The sequence below is a fragment of the Pecten maximus genome, chromosome 10 (assembly GCF_902652985.1).
Source record: "Pecten maximus chromosome 10, xPecMax1.1, whole genome shotgun sequence".
In the NCBI taxonomy this organism is placed as follows: Eukaryota; Metazoa; Mollusca; class Bivalvia; order Pectinida; family Pectinidae; genus Pecten; species Pecten maximus.
In genome coordinates, this window is record NC_047024.1 from 11,770,268 (window position 1) to 11,791,166 (window position 20,899).

Consider the following 20,899-nt stretch of genomic DNA (forward strand, 5'->3'; position numbering starts at 1 on the left):
GCAAAAAGCAGTATGAAAATGCCTTGTAGTTCTGTTAATGTAATGCTGATCGCATCTACTAAAACACACATTAATATCATGTTCTAAACAGACGTTCTCAAAACGTCGATATGGAACTGTTCCTCGTCAAATATAAACCTGTATATGACTAGTGAATTTTGATGACGGTCACGTGTTAAATGGAGATTGGGGCTAATGACTATGACGGATTCACGGGATGTAAAACTACTACACTTCTATACATACAATTTGTAATTTACATTAAAAGACGTTGTATTAAAACTACGGGGATATATTAATTATACTAACGACGGAATTTTAATGCTTTATTTACATTCACGGATACGTATCCGGGTTTATCAGTGAGTTCCTTGATAAGGGATAGCCGCTTCTCGGTACTATGTACACTAAAACTTCACTGCTATCTAACACAGCACACACAAACACACTTGTAGGTCGGCGCACACACACCGCGGTGGATTGAAACTGCTAACATGTCGTCCGGAGTAACACAAACTGTTCCCATGCCAGGAAAGCCTTACCCGACTGTAGGGCTGGGCACCTTTACTATATTTGAGAAAACTGTAAGTATGATCATTGTAAGAATGACAATTACTGCTCAGTGAGTGAGAAATCGGTAACACCCTCCCTCCACATTGGGGATATCAATAAGATGTGTATGATTTACCTGACAGTATATGATTGCCATAACTTTGAAAAAACAAAATTTGGTACCCGATTATCATACGCTGGTTAATTCAGATAAGTATAGCGAAAATGACATCCCTCTCTGGTGTTAAACGGGCTGAATTTGGACACATTTACCCACGTACATACCAGATAACACATGCATACACCATGCAGGCCTTAGATATCATAATCTCTGGCCCACACGCTCGGGGTACAGACCCACGCCGTGGTCTGGTCCACAAGCTCGGGGTACAGACCCACGCCGTGTAGTCTTGAAGTCCGTATAGTAACTATTTATTATACTCTTAATCATAGCTCCCCTTATTTCCCTGTTTCTCCTAAAACATGACTATCGAAGCGTCGTGCCATCCAGAAGTTAAATTTAATACCCATGGTATGTTATGATATTTTAATGCTAACCTTCTCAGGTCAAGTGGACCTCGATTCCCTTCCACGTTCGACCTGGGATCGAACCCAGGCTACCAGGGCTTGAGTGAAAGGCGAATGTTCTACTACTGTGTCACCTGGCCGACCATGTGACACTAGTTTACATGTAATCATTGTCTCGGTGATCACATGCTTTATAACGTCATGTTTAGGTCAAACACTAGATCAGTAAATTATCGCCATGTTCAGGTCAAACACAAGGTCAGTAAATTAACGGCACGTTTGGGTCAAACACTAGATCAGTAAATTATCGCCATGTTTAGGTCAAACGCTAGATCAGGTTAATACGAATATAACACAGATTGAGAGAGAGAGAAAACCGTCATAAAGCCGTAATTTTTCAATTACTGGATAAGAATGTAAGACAATTTGATATTCTTTAATACAAAAGTCCCCGGGGTAAGTCCTCCCAAACGGGAATTACGTGTTCAGTACCTCCCGTTTCACAAAACATTTATCGGCTGAGACCTGGTCAAAGCAAAAAGACAGATATATATTATCTGACGAGCTTACAATAGTGAGGTTTTGTTACACTATATATTATTAGTCATTCTTTAAAAATGTAAACTTTGGAAACCTTGAGTAAGATACCAATACAAGATTTTATAGATATTATATAAATCATTTTGCATGATATATTCAGAAAATGATAATTGAAATGGTATTTTTTCTTTCGATAGAAAAAACATTTTGAAATCAAAATATAACGATAACCGAGTGTAAGACTAATTAATGATATTTGAAATGACAAACGCTTTTGTAGATATTACCACAACTATCACGACATATTTTCTTGGTTATAGGGTTACGGCGACGAAGTGTGCAATGCGGTCAAGGTCGCCATTTCAGAAGGTTACCGACACGTGGACTGTGCGTACGTTTACGGTAACGAGAAGGCAGTGGGGGATGGTATAAAGGCGAAAATCGACGACGGAACCATTACCCGGAACGACATTTATATTACCACAAAGGTATGTCAGATAAGGTCCGGGTTGTTTCTGACAAAACACATGTCTTGTGAAAATTGCAATGTCACCGTGCATGTAAAATATTACACAATAACGGATATACTTTGGTCAGTGACTATATGCTTTACCTCAAAACAGAAAGTAATCATGACTTTGTATGCGACTGGTATACACTTAATTTTCATTGGCCAATTTCCTGTTTTCCTCACAAGTACCTATCAGTGAGTAGACATGATCGTGCTAAAAATAACTCAGGTGGGAAATTCCAAGGCATTGCGGTCCTGTTCGTGCCTCCAATCACGCAACGTGTTTCTTTGGACAACAGCCAATCAGAATGCTGGGAACAAACGATTGTTTGGCATCACTTTATTTACAATATACCAGACGAGATAACCAAATAACGTTTCGATACAATAAACGAAGAGAAATTACAAAACTATTCCGGCAATGATGTTAGTCTAAATGCCAACTTTGAAAACTTAGTCAATATGATTTGGACAGGAGCCTTGGTATTTCTTTATTTATTTGAACTTTTTGGTCATATTACAAAACAGCGTCTTCTGAAGGCGAACCAGACCTTAGCTGAGATTTCCGTGTCTCACCACAGGGGCGGAGGGTTTTAGTTTTCCGCCGTCAGAATACAGCTTACACCAAGCAGTGATCGGTGAATGCCCATTTCACGCATTTTGGTTTTCTCGTCATTCAATAGACCACATAAACCTTCTTTACTATATTCACTCCACTCGTGAGAAACAAATTCTACTGGTATCTGAAAATTATAGATAATTTGATCGTAACACTTATTTTAGATTTCTTTTACTCGGCTTCGTTTCTTGAAGGTGAAAACACAAAATGCAATCCTCAGTTTTTTTCAGGGATCACCACAGTATTTGCTTCTTACGATTTGTATTGTTTTGTTCAGTAACACTGTTCCGTGATTTTGAACAGTACCTTTTAATCAGAACTCCTTCAAGGTGACACATGTACTCGCTGTTTTGGGTTGGGCACATAACGTGTTTTCTCATTAGGCTTTATGTACATATCTGTGAACACGGAACGTATTTTGTTAAGCATACGACAAGGTCATAGAAGAAAGTTCTTATTGAAAGCATCGTTGTTAAGTTTGGTGACAAGACCTTCCAACATCGCTTGACCTGTTTTTGTTTTCATAAGAAGTTGATATGATGTTGATTAGCTATCAGAACAGCTAACACAGACCTTGTAAACTCCCTCAATCTAACATATAGATATATCGATGATGTATTATCCTTACAAACAAAAAACTTGTTTGACCATGTCTTTGTTCTCGCGACTAGCAAAATGTAATTTACAACAATACATAATGGTATGTGTTACATTGTAGCTATGGGATACACACCACAACCCCGACCACGTGGAGGGTGCTCTGAAGAAGTCATTGCGCGATCTCCAGACTGACTATGTTGACCTGTACCTCGTCCACTGGCCATTTGCGTTCAAGGTAATATCAGATACAATGCACAAGGTGTTGTAAATGCAATGCAAATCCATTCATCAGTCGTGAGGAATAAGGTTGTTACTAACATGATTGGGGAAGCTAATAAGTGATTACAACGTATTGTCGTTTTCATCATTACGTAATGTCTATGTTGGATTATTTACTAAATAATGTCAAGTAGTTTTTAAATTCCTATACAACACCTTGTGATGACTTATATATAATTTTAATATATCAAAACCCAAAAAGGAATAAACACTATCTCCGATCGACCCTAGAATGGGCCGTAGGAAAAGTCAGGTTATGAGGAAGTACACTGTAATTAATTAAAAAAACAAAAGCAATATTTTAATTATTTTAGGATGGAGATGACCTATTTCCAAAAGACACTGATGGAAACGTTGTCTTCGCTGACCACGATTATGTTGATACCTGGAAGGTATGTATATAATTATCAATGATCGAGGATGGCTCGGGTGTCATCTTGGTTGTTTGCAGATTTAGTAGATATGCCATTATTCAGAACAATGCACAAAATGTAACGAGTTTGATTATAGCGTGATACTGTAAATCATTTAGATTTCGCGAATACTTTATTTCGCGAACGTTACTTTTCAGATATATTCGCGAATAAATGATTTTCAATGCCGATGTAGACATGACTTTAACTTCGCTAATGATGAGGTTTTAACGTTATGGACAATTCATGACTCCTATATCGATTACTGATGTCTTGGCCGCCATCCAGAGGTGTTATTTTCGTATAGATAATCGTGAATGATGACTCCACGCGAATTATAAGTGATTTACAGTACCACATTAGTATTACTGACATATGTTGTGTTTAATTGTGATGTCCACACGAGAACACTTGATAAAGCAATTAATTAATAGCGTATTGACACTACTTGAAAAATAGAATTGAATTTGGTTATTTTGTAAAGACAGTAACTAATTCGTTTGATTAATAAAATAGTTCACAAGGACATTGTCAAAGAGCTTATTAGATAATTCAAAATGATGCCTAAATTAAGTATTTACTCTTTCAAAATCTTAAAATATGAGAAAATATTTCAGGCGATGGAGAAACTGGTTGGAGCTGGACTAACTAAGGCCATAGGAATCTCCAACTTTAACAAAAAACAGATAGAGAGGGTGTTAGAGGTAGCTACGGTAAAGCCAACAAATATACAGGTAAGTTTTAAATTAGGGCATGCTATTTTTCTATACATTCAGTTCAAAATAAGCTTGCTTGAAAAACAATATTTCAGATAGCAATATTTCATTTTGCACTACAGTGAGTTGTGCTTTTTGGTTTTAAAATTAAGCATATAAAACATTACTTCTCAATTGTTTAATTATGCCAACATTTGAATATATGTATATGGAAAATGTATGTGATTTTTCAAACAGAAAGGTCAGCATGATAATTTTATGATCAAGGCTGGCCAAGACAACTGAATAATGCTTTAATGTTTATATATTCAGATTGAAATCCACCCGTATTTCCTGAATGAGAAGCTGGTTGCTTTCTGTAAACAAAACGGGATGACCGTCACAGCTTACGCCCCCTTGGCGAACCCTAGCAGAACATGGTACATGTATACTTGTGTGCAACTTGAATGAGTATTTTATTTGGTGTGTTCTAACACTAGATAAATCGACAAATTCATTTTGAAAGCTATGTAATAGAACATGGACATGTTTATATTTGGTATTGATTAAAAAAATATCTAATATCAGTTTTATTAAAATTGAATTGTGTGGTTATTGCCTCTTTCGATAGTGTAGCGTTGTTTAAGACTGATTATGATCGTTTCAAATTTCCCCCTGGATTCCCAAACGTTTGGCCGCTTACTGGCTATACTTAGAAGGTCGAGACAACTGTATAATGTATATATTAATAGGTTTGTATTAAAAGGTAGTATCTTCCCGTTTGTCTTTTGTACCATCCTTTTTATCATTAAGAGAAAATTATGTTTCCGTCGGTCGATAATAGGGTTTGTGCTAAGACGATGATTTTAAAATGGATTATACTCTACTGTTTTCTATTAGGTTTATTTTCACCGTCAACTGGAATTTTTCTGAAGTTAAACATTATTTTTAGTCAAGTTCTATTGTCTGGATGGTCATCTTTATTTTTTTATCATACTATCATTACTGTTACAGGAAGAGCGCCGACGAGCCCATAGTATTTGACGAGCAGGTTCTGAAAGACATTGCATCCAAGAAAGGAAAATCTATCGCTCAGGTACATATATATATATAATAGATAATAAATTGTTTTTATCCTTACGGACGAATTATAAAAGTAAAATAAAAAAAAAACAACTCTCCGTTAGCGCTTTCGTCGCGTCATGGCGACTCTAGCGCTTTCGTCGCGTCATGGCGACTCTTAGAGTCGCCATGACGCGACGAAAGCGCTAACGGAGAGTTTTTTTTTTTTATTTTACTTACATATATATATATAAATATATATATATATAAGTAAAATAAAAAAACCCAACTATATATATATATATATCGACTTAACTTTAACATCATTCTTGTCTTTGGGGTAACAAATTCAAGTAGTGGTGTCTATAATTTCCTAAAAAATCTTGTTTTCAGCTACAGGGAGATATTACATCAAAACCGCGTACTACACGTGTGTGATCTCAATCTTAACCTTTAGGAAGTTCAACTCACTGCCCTTACCCGAATATTTCCTTAGTTATGTCTTCTAGATAGCATTATGAAAATTATCATAAGTAATCTGTATTTCCACTCGTAATGTTATCGAATTCATTTAATCTTAAAGTGCTCCTAAGTTAAGTCGCCTGTACTGTAAATGACGTATGTACAACCGTTTGAGCTTGCAGGTAAATTTAGAAACTGCTGGTGGACAGTACTCACCCGCGGTTTGCTTTTACCTGAAAGCCAGACTTAATTAATTTTGTTAAGTGACGCAGACCAGAACATACATATGTACTTCGCGTTCTTTGAAATCAAATTATGTAAATTATAAAATTCATTTATGAGGCTTTTATATCTACATTGCTGGAGCTGTCATATCTCTGGACCTGTTTTGAGCTTTTTAAGGTCCCTTCCTATGTAAACACAATTTATGGTCTTGGCATCACTGACGAGTTTTGAAGGACGAAACAGCTGTATGATGCAGTTTAATTGTTTTCTGGCCATACTCTATATTATTAATATAACAATCTGTTTATGTTGGCGATACTATCTTATATCTTTTGTACATTCATTGTAGGTGGTGCTAAGGTTTCACTTACAGAGAGGTATCGTTGTGATACCCAAGAGTATAACTCCGGCCAGAATCAAGGAAAACTTACAGGTAATATTCCTGTCAGATGTTACTATATATAATTTGGATAAGAATACATTTTAGATTATCATAGCAACATTATTTCTCTCATATCTCGCCATATTGGATAGAGTTTGCCAATGTCAAGATAGCTATACAAGAAACTACTTAAAAGGAGACAACTCTTATAAGCCTTCTACTTGTTTCCACATCTGAAGATTTGTCAGTCGTCATTAAAGGTGTCGGGGTTTAAAAGCTGGATTATAACTAATATATACATATGCATCCAGTAGATACATGCATCGTACCGACAATTATCTGATTTCAGTACTGCGCAATCCTATTAACTGTAACAGTATAGTAGGCTGGCCCTGCATGCTTGTCATCCGACATTAAAAGAACAATACAAATACATCACGCAATCGGTCAATAATAAAACACTGACCTGAAGCCATAAATAAATGTTTTTATTTGTCAAACACCAAAAACTGTGATGTGGTTTCGTTTTCGTCAGAACTGGGTCTGAAATTCCTGGTGTAGTATTTATGAAAAAGTGACTGAACAAATATGATTAAACATGTACATTTGAAAATGTTTTAGGGAAAACCCCAAAATAGAGAAACTAAACAAGTGAAGAAAATGCATGGTTTAGAAACATTTTTAACAGAAATTTTGTTGCGGTATGAGAGAAATGTTTCATTATATGTGTATATATGACATGGATATTCCACCCTCGGGTGGAATATTTCAATCCTATATACACACACATATGTTCCCTTCTATGATCTGTTGTCCCTTTCAATTGCTATCTATATCTATATTATATTTGCAGATATTTAATTTTGCTGTAAATGTATTGGAATGTCATGTATCTTTTCAGCTCTATGACTTTGATCTGTCTGAATCCGAAATGCAGCTAATAGCTGGATTAAATAGAGATTTGCGTTTTTACCAAGAAGGGATGTAAGTAGCCTCGTAGAACACACAGTCCCGTAATTCGTTAAAGCAGAAAAAAATATTTACTATTTTAAGAAGATATCATAATATGGATTTTGACATGGTTGATGTCTTAATCTTTATTACGAAATTATTTAGCATATTTGAAATCCAGCTAAAACGTTAATTCATAACTTCATCCTTCAAGTTCATTCAGTAAAACTCGACCTTGTTTAAAAGAGAAGTATAAAATCATTTTTAAAAATGCCATTTTGTAACACACGTTTATCAGAATGACGTGTTTGATAGAACATTTTAATGATAGGTAGAACATCGTTGTATTTATGTAGTTGACTTGTCATATGTGTGCTTTATTTCAGAGCAAGCAGCCACAAATACTACGCTTTCCACGACGAGTACTGAAACACTCTCGGTAAAACAGATGCCAATGCACACAAGCATCACGATACAGAGTTTGTGTGATATGTTGATTCGTTTACAAGTCGATGACGTCATTTCGATTACATTTTGTTTACGTCATTGATAGCTGAACCATTCCATTCGTGTAGAGTAGACTTAATCACTTTAGAAACAGGAACGGTTTCATCTCGAACGGTGTATGTTTCACAGTTTGTTACACATCTAATAAACATACAATACATATGTACAGAGTTTATTTTTCTGTGTTTTTCTTTACAACATGGACTGACTGTACACATCTACAAACATGCCCACATATTTATAGTAATGACATATTTTAATATATGCTGTGTACTGCTGTGTACGTGTTTATATATCAAATGCATTACATATCAAATCTCCACAAATGATTTTACAGTCAATCAGTTTCATTTATCCCATAGACTACGCTAGTTTCACAATTGATATGGTACGTGATAAAATTCGTAGCAGTGTGCTATTATTTTTATTTACACATCGCGTGTGTAACCACTTTCTAAGCTTCCGATTGGTCATTTGTGACCCCCAACAAATTCGATTGGCTAACCTCTGACTTTTGACCACGGACTATTTTTACTACTCTCACTTATACTTTTTTGTCGTCTGTCTTCAAAGAAGCAAATCCACAAAACGTGTCCATGGACACGTTTTGTGGATTTGCCGATGGTCAACATTAGCATAACTGGGTGAGAGGTCCTCATGGAAATGACGATTAATCTGGGATTTGAGCCGTAAGAAATATAATTTGATGATGGTAAAATATACGACGCACGGAAGCGAGATATTGCATCGATTATAGCGAACCAAAACTGACACCCCACCTCCCCCTTTGATTCTCGATATGCAGTGGACCCCGATAGCCATTAATGAATTATCAAAACAATGAACAAGTGTAATACAAAATGGTAAATGGCTGTCTTTAATCGTAGTCATTTGAATGAAACGGTCGCGGCATCTAACGTAGGCCTAAGCCTAGAGCTTCTGTTTTCCTGGTACAGTAGTAGCTCTATATATAGTTCGGTGTCATTCGGTACGGGTATTTTACCAACAGAAAAAAAATCAACGAATAAACTCTTTCTTATCATTCCACTTACCTTTATTACGAATATATATCCCAAACACAAAAATGTAAAAATCATTTTGGAACATCTGTCTCGTGTCAGTAAACTGATGAGATTTCGGGTAAACACACTGACAAACGTGAAATACATATTGCTCAGCACTCCAGCTCGGTTTCCGAAATGTTTATTGAAATGCATGGTGTCTTGAGTAGATAAATCTCACAATGAAATTTAACATCACAATCACTAGTAATAGCATACCTACGAAATCCAGGAAAGGACAGATACTTGAATCTGACAATGATTAGTCTAATATTCAGCGGTGACGTTCGACTTCACGACGACGGTGTCGTCTTCGAATATATTTGAGCGGAGTCATTTAAACAAGTTCCCTGTTAATAAATCATACAGACGCAAGGATTGTTTAACTTATATTTCGTTTTGAGTCGTACATCTAAAATAGATGATAAGCTTTCGTTCATAACGAACTATATATTGTCGCGTAATGATTTGGTTCACAGTATTTAGTTGCTACGTTGGGAGAATTTGAACTTGACCAGCTTACATTTGCAAGTAAAGAAGTTATTGGATAAACAAGTTTCCCAACTCGTGATGACTGTTTATCATTTTTATCCAACTCTCGTTAGTTAATTTTCTAATTCGCTAAAGCTCGTATCTTTTCAAAATTAGAAAAATGATAAACAATCTCCACTCGTTGGGGACCCTCTATATAATGTTAAAAAAGCAGTGTTTGAAATTAAGTCAGTCGGCAAATTTAGTAAAACTTATTGTGACGTGTTCCTTGATTTTTAAAACGTGAATATTTGCACTGTAACATGTGTGCAAGAGAAAAAAAACGCAAAACAATTACGTACGGGATATCAATATGAAAGTTTTAAGAACAAAGAACATCAAAAACTGAACAGATTCACTTATAAAGAGGGAAATACCATAATGGAGTTCAATATCGGATCGAGAAGGACCCGACCGAGAAGGACCCGACCGAGAGACCCGACCGAGAAGGACCCGGCCCTGTGGACGTACCGGATAGATAGGACAATACTCACCTGTGTGGGACACGGACACCGGAGACACTCGACCACCAGGCCCCTCACGTCGCCTCACAGCAATCACCGTGAAACCTTTAAACCAACCAACCAAGGATACGTAAATATAACAGCTTCATCGGCATGACGAGGGCCATCGGCATGACGAGGGTCATCAGCATGACGAGGGCCATCAGTATGACGAGGGCCATCAGCAGGCAGCAATAACTGTTGAATCGCAGATAAAACATGAAAGAAAATAAACATAACGAGGAATCAAGGTAGAAATGGCGAAGCAGACATAAGATCACAAATGGCTAAACGTAAGGTATCGATAACCTAATATTATAGGGTAGAATATATTTTAACATGTCGAAAACTTTTGTGCATTGACATCACTTTTAAAATAGGTTTATAATACATCAGGTCCATGCTTAAATAAATGCTGAAGACGAGTCAGATTTTGTGATTTTTTGAAATGTGGCTGACAAGGTATCGGGTATAATTAGAATGTTTAGATGACTAGTGTTAATATCTGGTTTGAAACTTTGATAAGGACAGAGAATACAGACATGAAATCACTATTCAAATTAAAATTTAATAAAATTAGGACAAATTATCAACATAATATGGACGAGCATGGACACACTTGAAGAGTACTAGTATAATACGACCACGAGGTCCGGAAGGGTAAGCGTATTCTGCTTCACCTACGTAGTTGTTAATGAGTACATGTAAATTACAATAAATAACTTCGTTTACATTTTCGATTCAAGAATCCTAATGGAAAAAAATCTGCTTTCGCTGGTTCACCCGCGCTCTTTCCCCATTTTGTGAAAATGCGACAAAGACAAGATAAAAAGAAAATGCACTGGATGTGAGAGTTAGAGCTATACTTTTCGTCGTCGGCGCTATCTTTTCGCACACTTAAATACTGATTTCCATGATGATATTAATATGTATATACTTGTCCTATATAATTTGGGACGTTGCAAATGGCGTCATGATATCTGGTTTTTGAATATTTTGTCGCCAATTGATAGTCATCTACGAATTTTAATTGTCTGCTCGTTCAAATTGAGGACGAAAATGGGTCACGCGATGTAAGTTATTAGAATAAAAATAGAGTATCTGTTGTGTCGTTTCTGATGAATCTTTCCTCGGCGGTTAAAACCATCCGTATAAAACTGTTATATCTAACTTATACACCCCATCCCCCCTACCTTACTGGAGAAGTAACTTTACGATTTTCTCTGAGTCGGTAAACATAATCTGCCAGGTTATTCTGTGATACCGCAGAAATAATATAAACAAATTCTCTAAGGTTTCAAAAAACGTCTGCAAGTTTGCGTTTAGATTGTGAGTAAACATTTCCATCAGGTGACAACTAAGGGGACTTTAAAACAATTTGAAATGCATAATCACGCTATTTATCAATAGCTTTACATATTCCTCACTGTGCCTATGGACCAACGTACATCCGGTTTTATCAGCTAGTCTATTGATAAAAGATTGTCTTACCAGGTTTTAAAATTACTAAGTACACAAGAGGAGGCACACACTTGATCCTAAATCCTATGCAACAGTACAGGGATTTCTCACTGTTAGACACACAAGTGTCAGACTAACACACCACAGCGGTATTGAAACTGTAAACATGTCGTCTGGAGTTCCTCTTACTGTTCCCATGCCAGGGAAGCCGTACCCTACTGTTGGGTTTGGAACATTTACCATATTGGGAAAAACCGTAAGTAAATTGATCATAGCAAATATGCAGTAAGGGACATGCTTGAAAGTCCATCTGATCCTCTTCTTGCAATGCCTGTCTGGCGTCCTGACATGTAAGGTTAAAGTGTATCTGCAGCTAACACTGCTATAAGACATCTAAACATTTTCAAACCTGCAACAATTAAGTTGGAAGTCATAATATTTTTTCAAAAATGTAATTAAATATATATATATTGATCACAGGATGACATTGAGGGGGAAATGACATACAGGGGAAAATGCATCAGCTAAATTTGATACAATTGTCCCAGAATCAGTTGAATCATACAAGGTTATTATTGGCCATGGATTCTACATAGCGTCTCTGGCTAAAATGTATGCCATTATACAAGGTCACCATTGGCTTAAATTATGCGTGGCGTCAGTCTACAATGTATATTGTTATACAAGGTCACTGTTGGTTGTTGATTCTGTATGGCGTGTATATCTACAATGCATGTCGCTATACAAGGACACCATTGGCCGTGGATTCTGTATGGCGCCTCTGTCTACAATGTATATCGTTATGCAAGGTCATAATTGACTGTTGATTCTGTATGATGTCTCTATCTACGATGTATATCGCTATACAAGGTCACCATTGGCCGTGGATTCTGTATGCCGTCACTGACTACAAAGTACATGTGTATATCAGTTTGCAAGGTCGCTCTCCTCTCCACCAAATATACTACATATGCTCATCATAATATAAGGTGACTGTCTGCCGAGTTTACTACATATGATCATTGTTATAAACGGTCACTGTCTGTCGAGTTTACTTGTGATCATTGATAGTTGATCATGGTCTTTGTCTGGTGTTACATATTAATTTCTTCATAACGTCACCGCGAGTTTATCAGTAAATCGGGTTTCATGTGTTATCACCGTATCTAGGTCATATGTCGCGGTTTTTCGGATTCCTTAAAAGTGGCATACTATCAAGTATCACTGCCGGATTTGAGATAGATGTATTGATGCTAGGTTTGTGATAATGTCTCACCAATTTGCCGTGTGACACATAGCACAAAATCACGCGGTTAATATGGCAGAGGTTTGCAAAATTAGTCCTGGTAAATATGACAATTAAGTTCGAAGACATATTCAAAATTAAAGAAAGTTCAAACACAGGAGGCCATGGCCTTAAAATATGTAAAGAACAGTTACGCTTAAAATGTTTTAAAAAGTTCCTTCACGAAACGAAGTGTCGATACGTGGAATGGCATTCCATCGTACGCAGTGCTCTCATTGGCAGTTAAACAATTTGATTATGAACTAGATGAAGGCTAAAATACCAAACAGCAAAACAATGTTAAAAATAGAGGTATCGCATCATAATTATGATGAGGCATATTGTTTTATTAGCTGACTATTACATGATTGTATAACCGGCACATTTTGCATGTATGTTGTTAGTTGCTGTATGTTAAGTTAGGAGTCTATGCATCTATGTGACATTCTGTATCTGTGATAATTATGCTGTGTTAACAAAGTTCTATTCTTCATTGTAGCAGTATTTTGAATGATTCAGGCTATCGCCCTGCTTAAATATACTCTACACAGTGGATGGCAGTCATTTTTACTCATATATCGAAACCTGAAAATGAGCCAACAAGGCCTGTGGTCGCATGTCTGTACCGTTTTCGTTTCACCTGCTTAGCACTCGTGAAAATTTCGATATTCTGTCATACTCGCGAAATATATGTTATATTTAACGAAAAACCATTCAATATCCTCTATATATCATTCCAGAGGATATTGTCTAGCATTTGTAAATCTATATCAGTTGGGATATTTGACGGTATAGCAATAGCAATAGCAGTCATCGGTCTTCATATAAGCGTGTCCGCTTCTTGACCACCTGTTTTTATCTATCTATTTACAGTACGCATGTTCAATCATGTGTCAAGTATAGTATATTCCTCATTTAAAATATGGTAGTTCAAATTTCCTCAATACGATCATCAAATATCATTCATAAAAGACGAATTGGTGCTCAGTTTCATATTTAGACTATTAACACACCATCTGTATCTAGGGTCACTATCTTTATATACATGTATAGACTGTATAGGTAGTAGGTGTTATACAGAATATTTGGCGGGTCGTTGTTTAACTAGTACACATAGCAGGATGGGTGGAACTTGATCTCCTTGTTAGTCCAGTGCTTGTTGAGGTTGCTTTTTTGTTGATGGTAAACTGTTCCAGTCATCAACAACTCTGGCTGGGAATGATTTTTTTCTGATGCTTAGCCTTGTGTGTGGTTTTGCCAGTTTCTTATTATGTCCTCTTGTCCTGCCTTCTCCAGTTATCTGTAATAGATCCTCTGAAGTCACATCCATCCCATTAAGGATTCTGAATACCTGAATCATGTCATATCTTTTCCGCCTGTACTGGAGTGATGTGAGCCCGAATAGTGAGAACTTTTAAGATCAAAACAGACAAATGAATATATAAAACACACACACATATATATATGTGATATGTGAATAAATAGAACTACAATGTAGTTTGATATTAAGCAAATCGTTACAATCTGGACATTTCTTTATCACGAAAACGTTCTTTGCTAAAAGGGTACCCCGGATGAAGTATACAATGCGGTCAAGATCGCCATATCAGAAGGTTACCGACACGTGGACTGTGCGTTGGTGTACGGTACTGAGAAGGCAGTTGGGGATGCTATAAAGGCGAAAATCAACGACGGAACCATTACCCGGGATGACATTTATATAACCACAAAGGTATGTCATTGTGTATATATATAGGCCTGTTCTAGTAGAGTATTTAACACATTATTGTTTGTACAATAATGCCGTCAAATAATAAAAAAAATCTTTAACTTAAGCACTGGCTATGTTGCACATTTTATAAGAATGATTTGTTATATATATATACATGTAATTCAATGATCCTGCTGCTAAAAGGTTTTAAACATGTACTTTAAATTGTAGCTATGGGATACACACCACAACCCTGACCACGTAGAGGGTGCTCTGAAACAGTCATTGCGCAATCTCCAGACAGATTATATTGACCTGTACCTCATGCACAAGCCATTTGCGTTAAAGGTAAAGTAGAAATAATGTAGTGAGAAAAAAACACGAATGTAAACTGTTAAACAAGCGAAACACCGTGTTAATCAGATTAAGTGTCTACATATCCACCCTGGAAATATGATTAGAATTTGATGACACTGGAATTTCCTTTAGATATTACAGAAATAAACTAGAAAAAAATTCCAATAAGGATCAAGGTTAAGTGAGCAGAACTGAGAAGTATTTGTAGTTTTTGTACGCCGATGAAACGTTGCTCATGTCGGAAAATCGAGACGGTTTCAAAAAGCTCTCATGGATTCCATACGTATTATGAAGGATGGAAAATTGTGGTTAATATTAAAAAGAAAACTCTGCAAAAAGATACATTATAAGAAATATAATTGTTTTCTTAATAATGAAACAATATGGCAGGAAAATTATACTTAAATTTAGATTTTTTAACTGGAAAAAACCAAAGAAGCTGGAATAATCGATGATGCTAAAATCTATGTAAAATGTATGCACTCTGTATGTCAAATCGAAAAACAATTCACTTGATTTGCGACTGAAAGTATTTGATAGATTGATAGGATTGTATCAACTATATAACAAAGCATGTGAAATATGTCGATTCGAGACCTCCAAACTCATAGGGAATATTGTAGAAATGTAGCGGTTCGAAGTATTACTCCAAACTCCATGTGTTGGTACAATCTAGTCTGTTTATAACTTGATATTTAAGATTCAAGATAACACTTTTATTACATTTTAAATAGTTAATTTATATTCAACTGTGTTTTTCAATGATTGGAATTGGCAACCTATGGACATATAAAAAAACCTTGCAAATAATCAAAAAGCAAAGTTAAAATAAGAACATTAAAAAGGCTGTGAGATACATATAGGGTTTATCGATATTGGGACTTCTTCCCGAGGGCAGACAAACCAATTAGATAAAAAACAATTATTGAAAGATAAATATTTAGATTAAATTATGACGCAAGACATAATTTAATTGAGTTTCGAACATCAAATTTCCAATTTAAAAGAGTATAAATGTATAAATGTGATAATTATTCTGCCGTTACTTTTAAGAGAATTGTATATAGCTAGGAGTTACACACAAATCACTGTGAAATGGAGGGAATGTTTACAACTTGCATTATTCCATTATTATAATCGTTTACTCTGTTCGTATACATTTGACCTTTTATAACACACATATCATAATGAAACGATAAAAGGACAAGGAATAATTAGAAATTTTGTTTTCAGGATGGAGATGACCTATTTCCAAAGGACGCTGAAGGTAACAATGCCTTCGCTGACCACGATTATATTGATACTTGGAAGGTATGTTAATATGTAAATCTTTATATTACAATGCACATATACGTGGTTTAACCGCGGTTTTAGTGAATAATATGATAGTGTGTAAAGATTTTTCAACGAATATCATAAGATTATATTGCAATCTTCTTTTTTGTTTAACTCCACAATATCCAAATAACTCACCAAATGTTATTAAAACTTTTTGATATTGAATCTTTTCTTTTCCAGGCGATGGAGAAAATGGTTGGAGCAGGACTAACGAAGACCATAGGTATTTCAAACTTCAATAAGAAACAGGTAGAAAGGCTGTTAAGTGGAGCTTCGATAAAACCAGCTAATATACAGGTATGGATTTTAAAATATTATTTCCTCAACAAATAATGTATTGGTGATTTATAAGTCCGTAAGCTCTAGCTTCTATGTATTAATATATTTTCAAAAATGATGACAATACCAATTATCATGTAGGTTTTGTTTTAAATCCTCTGAAAGCATGTACATATTCTAACATGTATATTGATATCGGTTCTTGCTCTTAATTGTCGACTATCTTCTTAACAATATCACATTTGTTACATATATGGAGTGTTAAAATGTTTTCAAAAGTCAATAATTATTCGCGACTTATCTAAACTGGAATTTCTTCATTTAGATAGAAATCCATACGTATTGACTTATCTAAACTAAAATTTCTTTATTCAGATAGAAATCCATCCGTATTTCCTGAATGAGAAGCTGGTTGCTTTCTGTAAACAAAACGGGATGACCGTCACAGCTTACGCCCCCTTGGCGAACCCTGGCAGAACATGGTACATGTATTTCACATGAATATAATGATGCTACCCGGTTTGTATAGGGTTTATACTCATTGATAACAGAACTTATATTTTAGTACAAAACTATACTGAACATATTGAGGTTATAAAGAACTCCAATTATAAAATCAATGACTCATTAGTGTAAAAATTAATTTTCTAGTTAAAGAGATACGATTTTCAGCTTCTTAAAATAGATTATCAAAAGGATAATAGATATATTTATTTTTACATTGTGTAACCAACAGACATATTTCTTATTGTCATTTATCCTACAGGAAGACAGCAGACGATCCTGTCCTGTTTGAAGAAAAGGTTTTAAAAGATATTTCTGCTTCGAAGGGAAAATCGGTTGCCCAGGTAATAACAAGTTTGTATCCTAACTAAAACAAGTTTTTTTTTCTCAAAGCATGCGAAAAGCATGTTTTTTAAGTGGTTAAAATCTAAGGTTGGGAGGTTGAGAGTAGAAATCTAAGCTGCAATGATAGGTTGTAAGCATGAAATATGAAACATGATATAATTACCTAAATATATAATATATATCAGATAGGTGATGTATATTTATACAATGGATCGATAATTCCAAGGTTGAATACATATTAATGGAAGGAGTTGCTCACTCCTTTCAATCTTTTAAAGACTACAATTCTTTTATAATTGACAACTTTGTGATGTATTGCTTATATTAGACTGGTATGTTTCAAACAAAAACCTAGCAGACAATTCGGGGTTTCGGAAAATGAAACAGCGTGATCACGTGATAGGTCACATGATGTAAAACTATCAATGACTTCATTACAGGTGGTGATGAGGTTCCTCCTACAGCGAGGTTTCGTCATTATCCCAAGAGTGTTACTCCGGCCAGGATTAAGGAAAACATACAGGTAAATATATCCCAGTCAGTGGTAGGTTTACAGTCAAAGTATGTGGTTGAGAGAAATAAAGCAAGTACATTTTGTATGTGGTTTACCGAGACCAGCTCTATTTCCTGAGGCGAATCGCTACATATAGTACTGGACATTTTCTCTCACTTAACCTGTAATCAATGGAAATTGCACTTAAAAGGACAAATACAATAAAGAAATGAATTGTTAGGATCTGACAAATGATTTTTTTTTTATTTTTCAATGTTAACAGTTATACGACTTTGACCTGTCCGAGACGGAAATGAAGCAAATTGCTGGATTAGATAGAAATCTGCGGTTATTCTGGGAAGACATGTAAGTATTACATTAATGTAAATATTTCATGAAAGTAAGCATATCAAAGTAAGAATTATATAAATGTAAGTATTTCATCAAAGTAAGTGTTTCATCAATGAGAGTATTCATCAATGTAAGTATTCATCAATGTAAGTATTTCATCAATGTAAGTATTTCATGAAAGAAAGTATTATATCAATGTAAGTATGTCATCTATGTAATAATTATATTAACGTAAGTATTTCTTTAATAAAAGTATTTTGTCAAATTCATCTATGTTAGTATCTTATCAATGTAAGTATGATAATATCATCTAACTATATAATATCGGTCTAATAAAAAGTCCATGTGAGCGCAGGTATTGTATAACGACTAAGAGCGGAGACTTCGTATTATATTTCGGATAATTGAACAGAGATTACTTTCTCGGTTTCATCTTTGAATATTTGATTGTCATTTAAACAAGTGTTGTTTCGATAAAAACACAAAGATAATCAGTGTCATGCTGATATTTCACATTGTGAAGTTACATATTTTACAATTATATTACTATATACTTAAGCCGCTCAGCTAAAAAAATGTGTAACCCTGGTAAATACTAGCTGCAATATACCGCTCGGCTAGAGTTATCGTCTCTTTAGCTCGATCGGATGAGCGTAAGATTAGTAAGCCAGAGGTCCCGGGGTCGATCCTTAGCGGAGGCAGTGATTAAAATTTAATCAATCATATGCTCTGTTACATTGGCGTCCACGTAGGGACCTCTGGCCTATTAGTCTTACCCTACAATACATTCTTATTCATTACAAACTATAATTTGTCGCGTACTGATTCAGCTCACATAGTTTAGTTGATACGTTGAGAAATTGAACTCTGTGTATTTGTAGGTAAAGAAGTTATGGGATAAACATGTTCCCAACGAGTAACAATTGCTTATAATTTATCTTACACTCATACTCGTCAGTTAATTTTCAACTAAAGTGTCTTTTCTATTGAAAATAAAGTAACAGATAAACACGATACCCAATTGTCACTTCTTGGGGAACCTCTATGTATGTGCTGCCTCTTACTACGGTTTATGAGTTCTTTGTTAATATGCTGCGTCTTATTGTAGTGGTAAAGGTCACAAATACTATCCTTTCAACGACGAGTACTGAGTTCTGAAGAAACAGAGACCAAGCAAGCCTTCTAGTAAAGATCATAATAAACCTTCCATTGAAATACCATGCTGACAACTGTCGTGTTGATTGTATCAGCAACATTTTGTAGTTTCTGTCGTCAAGGATACTGACTTTAAGGACAAGATTTTACTTTTTCTCGTGAATGGACATGTATTTGCTTTCTGTTACATGAATAAAAATATATACAATTTCAGAAAGCAGGCTGGCTGATATTTTCTATTTATTGTTAATATTATTCATTCCTGGAGATGTAAAGATTGCCAGTTTCTATCTCATCTCAAACATTAATGAAGAAGTATAATTCGCTATAATGTAACAAACTCGACAAACATCTATTTCTTCCACAGAAAACAAAATACTTCGTTGAAACTACAAATGTACTGTAAGTCTAAATAAAAATTCATACTTTGAATTCTTAAATGTCCTCGATTACTCGACTCAGTGTTAATGCAATATCACCATATGACGTTTACAAAACAACATATCAATAATAAACCGTACAATTCAAAACAAAAAAAGGACATAATGCCACTACAACTGATATTAGTTGTTCCGGATAAATCTAGTTTGATATTTGCTTGGCGCAGGTGAAGAATCCGAAAATCCTACTAGTACATTTTTGCGCTCAGAATTTCTACTAAAAAACTTACCGAATGATTGTCTTTCAGAAAAAACGTCATGTATACTTTTATTGTTCGTTTTCTTTGATGTTCTGTTCCGGAAGGGTGAGTGTCTTTTATTCATCGACGACACCCACAAGGCAAATCTAAGCCAAATCCGGATAATGTCACATTCTCAAAATGAAAACAAAGATATTGTCAATTGACCAGGAATGTTAACGAGGACGAGCACGCCTGACTTCATATCACATAAGGAAAAAGAACATTTCAAAATAAGCATTCCCCATGGTCAATAATCAGTCAATCTATTCTATATTGCATATCCGTATACAGAATATAAAAAACGGAATGTCTTCCTTATATCTAATATTTAATCATTAATAGGTTTGAAATACTTGTAATAGTATTATTTTAGGTCAAAGTGAATTCATGCTGCCTTCGGTACTTTCACACTAACAAAAATGTATCTGATAGAATTATTTTATTTTAATGATGAAATTTTCGTTGTCAGATTTAGACAGTTGAAGGAATATCGGTATATAACAATGCATAACCTCAC

At 35.2% G+C, this 20,899-nt stretch overlaps 2 protein-coding genes across 2 annotated transcripts; both read left to right on the forward strand.

The window, feature by feature from the left end:
- Window positions 1–372: 372 nt before the first annotated feature.
- Window positions 373–8,497, forward strand: LOC117336177 (aldo-keto reductase family 1 member A1-like). Its single transcript, XM_033896572.1, has 10 exons — window positions 373–584; window positions 1,941–2,108; window positions 3,469–3,585; window positions 3,944–4,021; window positions 4,660–4,776; window positions 5,071–5,177; window positions 5,752–5,833; window positions 6,836–6,919; window positions 7,770–7,852; window positions 8,206–8,497. Exons 1-10 carry the CDS (start codon window positions 495–497, stop codon window positions 8,246–8,248), a joined length of 969 nt encoding a protein of 322 aa, XP_033752463.1. The 5' UTR covers window positions 373–494; the 3' UTR covers window positions 8,249–8,497.
- A 3,458-nt stretch (window positions 8,498–11,955) lies between these two features.
- Window positions 11,956–20,074, forward strand: LOC117336504 (aldo-keto reductase family 1 member A1-like). Its single transcript, XM_033897097.1, is given in 11 exon segments — window positions 11,956–12,138; window positions 14,732–14,899; window positions 15,110–15,226; window positions 16,469–16,546; window positions 16,754–16,870; window positions 17,228–17,334; window positions 17,619–17,700; window positions 18,142–18,178; window positions 18,181–18,224; window positions 18,478–18,560; window positions 19,654–20,074. Coding segments are annotated over 11 exon segments (966 nt in total). The 5' UTR covers window positions 11,956–12,048; the 3' UTR covers window positions 19,697–20,074.
- The last annotated feature ends 825 nt before the right edge of the window (window positions 20,075–20,899 follow it).

What these genes read in the sequence shown, in the direction of transcription:
- LOC117336177 (XM_033896572.1), top strand. Translation starts at nt 495, where the DNA reads ATGTCGTCCGGAGTAACACAAACTGTTCCCATGCCAGGAAAGCCTTAC. An exon ending in ACATTTATATTACCACAAAG is followed by an intron (nt 2,109 to 3,468) that starts GTATGTCAGATA and finishes GTTACATTGTAG; the next exon opens with CTATGGGATACACACCACAA. An exon ending in TAAAGCCAACAAATATACAG is followed by an intron (nt 4,777 to 5,070) that starts GTAAGTTTTAAA and finishes TTATATATTCAG; the next exon opens with ATTGAAATCCACCCGTATTT.